Source organism: Salmo trutta, unplaced genomic scaffold (genome assembly GCF_901001165.1).
Source record: "Salmo trutta unplaced genomic scaffold, fSalTru1.1, whole genome shotgun sequence".
Lineage (NCBI taxonomy): Eukaryota > Metazoa > Chordata > Actinopteri > Salmoniformes > Salmonidae > Salmo > Salmo trutta.
In genome coordinates, this window is record NW_021822911.1 from 189,023 (window position 1) to 196,545 (window position 7,523).

At 41.1% G+C, this 7,523-nt stretch overlaps 1 protein-coding gene across 1 annotated transcript; it reads left to right on the top strand.

The window, feature by feature from the left end:
* Positions 1-173: 173 nt before the first annotated feature.
* LOC115186394 (NLR family CARD domain-containing protein 3-like) lies at positions 174-7,290 on the top strand (the record flags this gene model as incomplete). The annotated part of the gene is made up of 5 exons (XM_029746039.1): positions 174-393; positions 783-2,547; positions 2,828-3,001; positions 3,843-3,966; positions 6,701-7,290. Coding segments are annotated over 5 exons (2,802 nt in total), but the record flags the coding sequence as incomplete, so codon positions are not given.
* Between the last annotated feature and the right edge of the window lie 233 nt (positions 7,291-7,523).

The following is a 7,523-nucleotide window of genomic DNA, read 5'->3' on the forward strand; positions in this document are numbered from 1 at the left end:
AGAGTCATCAAACAGACCTGGCCTCCATATTCAGTGTATGTGGTCCTGTTATGTACATTTGTTTTTGTTTACCTCAAGTAAAGTTCATCTGTCAATCATTCATTAATGTGTTAATGAGAAAGCATTTATTCTCTTGCTAAACTTATATACTTGATTTATTTCAGTTGCTTGAAGAGAATATTATGACATTTGTGAAGAACGAGCTGAAGATGTTCAAGAGAATTCTTAGTCCAGAACTCCCAGAAGGCTTTGAGAGTCAGAAGCAGGATAAGGAAGTGGTGGATGCTGAAGATGAGAAGCAGGAGAGCAGTGCCAGAGAGGGGGCTCTGAAGATCACACTGCACATCCTGAGGAAAATGAACCAGAAGGAGCTTGCTGACACACTGGAGAAATGTAAGATCTGTCTGCCTCATGTTGAATGCTGTTTTATAACATTTAAAAGCTGTAGCTTAAGTACAGCTAAAGTAGCTGTGTAACTCAATGATATTGTAGCAGCCTTAACACAACACCTAGTGACCTCATCAAGTAGCAGCAGGGATGTGTTGTGGTGATTAATTTAGAGAGAGAGAGAGACAACATTAATAATAATAATACCATCAATAATACCAATAATAATATAATCAGTCACACCAGTCTGAAATGCATTATGAAAACATTTACACATTTATACAGTCAGTTAAGATAATAAATTATTAAAATTAAAACTTTATAAAAGTCCTACAATACTGTAGACATTAAAACAGACGTAATATTAATATCCTCTGTGTTATTTCTTCATTCAGATGAGCTTGCTGTGATTTGCCAAAGTGAACTCAAATCTAATCTAAAGAAGAAGTTTCAATGTGTATTTGAGGGGATCGCTAAACAAGGAAACCCAACACTTCTCAATAAGATCTACACAGAGCTCTACATCACAGAGGGCGGAACAGGAGAGGTCAATAATGAACATGAGCTGAGACAGATTGAGACAACAACCAGGAAACAAGCAAGACCAGAGACTCCAATCAAATGTAACGACATCTTCAAACCCTTAACTGGACAAGAGAAACTTATCAGAACTGTGCTGACAAAGGGAGTCGCTGGCATTGGAAAAACATTCTCTGTGCAGAAGTTCATTCTGGACTGGGCTGAAGGAAAAGCAAATCAGGATGTCCAATTTATATTTTCATTCCCTTTTCGGGAGTTGAATTTGACGAAAGGGGACAAACACACTTTGATTGAACTTCTCAATCACGTCTCAATGGAAACCAAACAATCAAGAATCTCCAACTTTGACAAGTACAAAGTTCTGTTCATCTTTGATGGTCTGGATGAGTGCCGACTGCCCCTAGACTTCCAGAAGAACAAGATCTGTTGTGACGTCACAGAGTCAACCTCAGTGGATGTTCTGCTGACAAATCTCATCAAGGGAAATCTGCTTCCTTCTGCTCTCCGCTGGATAACTACCCGACCTGCAGCAGCCAATAGGATCCCTTCAGAGTGTGTTGACCAGGTGACAGAGGTACGAGGGTTCAATGACCCACAGAAGGAGGAGTACTTCAGGAAGAGATTCAGTGATGAGGACCTGGCCAGCAGAATCATCTCACACATAAAGACATCAAGGAGCCTCCACATCATGTGCCACATTCCAGTCTTCTGTTGGATTTCTGCAATAGTCCTTGAACACATGCTGGAACATAAGAGAGAAGAGATGCCCAAGACTCTGACTGAGATGTACACACACCTTGTGGTGTTTCATACCAAACAGAAGAATGTAAAGTATCTTGGGAAAGAAGAGACAGGTCCAAACTGGAATAAAGAGAGCATTCTGTCACTGGGAAAACTGGCTTTTCAACAGCTTGTGAAGGGCAATATGATTTTCTATGAAGAAGACCTGAAAGAGGCTGGTATTGATGTCAATGAAGCCTCAGTGTACTCAGGATTGTGCACACAGCTCTTTAAAGAGGAATGTGGGCTGTACCAGAACAAGGTGTACTGCTTTGTGCATCTGAGCATTCAGGAGTTTCTGGCTGCTGTATATGTGTACCTCTCATTCATCAACAACAATGAGAATCTAATTGACAAACTGCAAACAAAAGACAAGTCTGCAGTTACATTCTACAAGAGTGCTGTGGATAAAGCCTTACAAAGTGAGACGGGAAACCTGGACCTTTTCCTCCGCTTCCTTCTGGGACTCTCACTGGAGTCCAATCAGAAGCACTTACGAGCTCTACTGACAAAGACAAGAAGCAGCTCAAAGACCCATGAAGAAACAGTCAAGTACATCAAGGAGAAGATCAAGGAGAATCCCTCTCCAGAGAGGAGCATCAATCTGTTCCACTGTCTGAATGAACTGAATGACCATTCTCTAGTGAAGGAGATCCAAAGACACGTGAGATCAGAAAGTCTTTCTCGAGCCAAACTGTCACCTGCACAGTGGTCAGCTCTGGTCTTTGTGTTGCTGACTTCAGAAAAGGAGCTGGATGTGTTTGACCTGAAGAAATACTCCAGATCAGAGGAAGGTCTTCTGAGGCTGCTGCCAGTGGTCAAAGCCTCCAGAGCTGTTCTGTGAGTACATAAAATGATATGTAACAAATCATCAGGAAGAAATATTCAGTTTAAAGAAAAGTATGTATTATAATTTGTATATAATATTATATTGAAAAACATATTGAATCAATGCATTGATTTTCACATTAGTATAACATTATGACCATACAGTTCTAGGAGACTGAAGATGAATCTATATGTTGTTTGAGAGAATAAACAAAATGCATCTGCCATTGTCCTTCTACACTACTCGTTAAATTAACAGTGTGTTTGTGAAGTCATGATGATCTCTTTGCAGGCTGTCAGGCTGTGGAGTCACAGAGGAAGGCTGTGCTTCTCTGGTCTCAGCTCTGAAGTCAAACCCCTCACACCTGAGAGAGCTGGACCTGAGTAACAATGACCTGAAGGATTCAGGAGTGAAGCTGATCTCTGCTGGATTGGGGAATCCCCACTGTAAACTGGAGACTCTGAGGTCACACACACAATGGACACACTAAACACACAAACTGGACACACACACTTGACACACATACACACACACCCACTGGATACACACACTGGACACACACACTGGACACCCAAACACTAACTGGACACACACAGACTGGACACACACACACTGGACACTCAAACACACACACTGGATCATGGTTAATTTAGTAGTGTTTAGAAACATGTTATCTATTTACTTAGAAAGACAATTTCTCCAGTCATCATCCACCATTCAGTTACTTTTGGACAAAACTTAACCCAAAACACAACCAAATACTAAACTTTTGACTACTTTAATACACTATGAGTGAATTGGTCAGAATACTTATGACTTCTTCAAATAGGGGGACTAGATACATTAAGTGCTTTTATTTCTAAACGGTGAAACAGAAATGTATGAAAATACCCTCAAATAAAAGGTGACATTATATACTGTCACCTCATATGAAACATTTGATCTGAAATCCAAAATGTTGGAGTTTAGAGCCACATTTAAAATGTAATCTTCACTGTCAAAATAGATATGGTGTGGACTGTATACTCAATACAATCTAAATCTGATACCTCACTGTCTGTCTTTTGACTGATACTGCTTTTAAACTGGTCTGGTCAGTCTACTCAAATATTTGTCCTTTACATGTTTCTATCTGCAGGCAAAACTTTGATAATTTGTAATTTATATTATGATACATTAATTTATGAATAGATATGGAAGGTTTCAGGACACTGATATATCTGAATATGTTGAAATAAATATATTGCCACTATTTTCACCACCAAAGAATATCAGAGTGATTTTAATATGATTTGACTCTTTGCAGGCTGTCAGGCTGTCTAGTCACAGAGGAAGGCTGTGCTTCTCTGGTCTCAGCTCTGAGGTCAAACCCCTCACACCTGAGAGAGCTGGATCTGAGTAACAATGACCTGAAGGATTCAGGAGTGGAGCTGCTCTCTGCTGGACTGGGGAATCCCCATTGTAAACTGGAGACTCTGAGGTCAGTATTCCTGTAGTTGGTCAACAAGTGATAACTGTTCACCAGATCCACATGTGTTTACCAGACACACATAGTCCACACCATATGTGTTTGGACAGTGAAGCTTACAGTTTTAAATTGGGTGCTATGCTCCAGCATTTTGGATTTGAGATACAATGTTTCATATTTGGCGACAGTACAGAATGTCACCTTTTATTTGAGGTTAATGGTGAGAGGTTAGCATGTTTTGTTGTATCCTCTGTTATTGGTAATGGTGAGAGGTTAGCATGTTTTGTTGTAACCTCTGTTATTGGTAATGGTGAGAGGTTAGCATGTTTTGTTGTAGCCTCTGTTATTGGTAATGGTGAGAGGTTAGCATGTTTTGTTGTAGCCTGTGTTATTGGTAATGGTGAGAGGTTAGCATGTTTTGTTGTAGTCTCTGTTATTGGTAATGGTGAGAGGTTAGCATGTTTTGTTGTAGCCTCTGTTATTGGTAATGGTGAGAGGTTAGCATGTTTTGTTGTAGCCTCTGTTATTGGTAATGATGAGAGGTTAGCATGTTTTGTTGTAGCCTCTGTTATTGGTAATGGTGAGAGGTTAGCATGTTTTGTTGTAGCCTCTGTTATTGGTAATGGTGAGAGGTTAGCATGTTTTGTTGTAGCCTCTGTTATTGGTAATGGTGAGAGGTTAGCATGTTTTGTTGTAGCCACTGTTATTGGTAATGGTGAGAGGTTAGCATGTTTTGTTGTAGCCTCTGTTATTGGTAATGGTGAGAGGTTAGCATGTTTTGTTGTAGCCTCTGTTATTGGTGATGGTGAGAGGTTAGCATGTTTTGTTGTAGTCTCTGTTATTGGTAATGGTGAGAGGTTAGCATGTTTTGTTGTAGCCTCTGTTATTGGTAATGGTGAGAGGTTAGCATGTTTTGTTGTAGCCTCTGTTATTGGTAATGGTGAGAGGTTAGCATGTTCTGTTGTAGCCTCTGTTATTGGTAATGGTGAGAGGTTAGCATGTTTTGTTGTAGCCTCTGTTATTGGTAATGGTGAGAGGTTAGCATGTTTTGTTATAGCCTCTGTTATTGGTAATGGTGAGAGGTTAGCATGTTTTGTTGTATCCTCTGTTATTGGTAATGGTGAGAGGTTAGCATGTTTTGTTGTAGCCTCTGTTATTGATAATGGTGAGAGGTTAGCATGTTTTGTTGTAGTCTCTGTTATTGGTAATGGTGAGAGGTTAGCATGTTTTGTTGTATCCTCTGTTATTGGTAATGGTGAGAGGTTAGCATGTTTTGTTATAGCCTCTGTTATTGGTAATGGTGAGAGGTTAGCATGTTTTGTTGTATCCTCTGTTATTGGTAATGGTGAGAGGTTAGCATGTTTTGTTGTAGCCTCTGTTATTGGTAATGGTGAGAGGTTAGCATGTTTTGTTGTAGCCTCTGTTATTGGTAATGGTGAGAGGTTAGCATGTTTTGTTGTAGTCTCTGTTATTGGTAATGGTGAGAGGTTAGCACGTTTTGTTGTAGTCTCTGTTATTGGTAATGGTGAGAGGTTAGCATGTTTTGTTGTATCCTTTGTAACTTTCTCACTCATTATTATTCGTGATTCATTCATGATCTTTCTCAATCATGGAAGTCATGTTTTTCTCCTTGTGTTTCTACCAACTCATTTACAGTTTGTCTTGGTTGTGTTTTAGATTATGTTTTTCCCAATAGAAACTGAACATTTTGAAAAAATATACTGCCACTATTTTCACCACCAAAGAATAGCAGTGTGATTTTAATATGATTTGACTCTTTGCAGGCTGTCAGGCTGTCTAGTCACAGAGGAAGGCTGTGCTTCTCTGGTCTCAGCTCTGAGGTCAAACCCCTCACACCTGAGAGAGCTGGACCTGAGCTACAATCACCCAGGAGACTCAGGAGTCAGACTGCTCTCTGCTGGACTGGAGGATCCACACTGCAGACTGGAGAAACTCAAGTATGTAGAGGGTTTATGTCAATGTTCATATCAGACATGTTTGACTTATCAGGCTAGTTAAGACAAACATTCTGACCACCACTTGGACAAAGTTATATGCTGACTGTGTGTGTGTGTGTGTGTGTGTGTGTGTGTGTGTGTGTGTGTGTGTGTGTGTGTGTGTGTGTGTGTGTGTGTGTGTGTGTGTGTGTGTGTGTGTGTGTGTGTGTGTGTGTGTGTGTGTGTGTGTGTGTGTGTCCCCGTCCCTCTCTCTCAATGACTGTCAGTTCTTCTGCTTACCGCTACAGTGTGGAACATGGTGGAGAGAACAGAATGAAACCTGGGCTTAGAAAATGTGAGTGTTGACTGCTGTGAAGAATATGACTAAGAATAAGTCTTAATTCAAGTTAAGTCAAAGTCAAAGACCACCATCATTACTGACTTGGTCATATTAAATATCAGCTGTAGTTCTACAGAAGCAGAAATCAGGGACACCAACGTTTACAAACAGTTGCTTTGACAATGTGTGTGTGTGTGTGTGTGTGTGTGTGTGTGTAATTAATGGGAATAAGTGTGTTTTATATTACCGTACAGTATAACATATGATCATTCAACAAGTCTCAAGTTGCCTTAACTTCTCCTTTTGATACCTAGAAACATCTACATTAAATGAATTAGTGAAAAGTGAGTTAACATTCTAATGTGAATGATGATGATTTCTAATATTGTGTCTGGTTTCATCCATCAGATGTCTGTGATCTCACACTGGACCCAAACACAGTAAACAGACACCTCTCTCTGTCTGAGGAGAACAGAAAGGTGACATGTAGGAGAGAGGAGCAGCCGTATCCTGATCACCCAGAGAGATTTGAGAACTGTAGACAGGTGCTGTGTAGAGAGGGTCTGACTGGGCGCCGTTACTGGGAGGTAGAGTGGAGTGGGGGGGCTGTTATAGGAGTGACATATAAAGGAATCAGCAGGAGAGGAGGGAGAGAGGACTGTTGGCTTGGATACAATGACAAGTCCTGGAGTCTGTTCTGCTCTGACAACAGTAACTCTGCCTGTCATAATAATAATACCACTATCATAGACGTCTCATCCTCCAGCTCCCACAGAGTAGGAGTGTATCTGGACTGGCCAGCCGGCACTCTGTCCTTCTATAGAGCCTCCTCTGACACACTGACCCACCTGATCACATTCACCTCCACATTCACTGAGCCCCTCTATCCAGGGTTTAGAGTTTGGTGGGATGGCGACTCAGTGTCCCTCTGTCAGTGATACACACACACACATACACATTGGACACACACACACTGGACTCACACACACACACAATGCACTCACACAAACACACTGCAATCACACACACACACACACTGGACTCACAAACACACACACACACACACACACACACACACACACACACACACACACACACACACACACACACACACACACACACACACACACACACACACTGGACAAACACACACACACACACCCTGGAAAAACACACACACACACACTCACTGGACAAACACACACACACACACTCACTGGACAAACACACACACACACACAC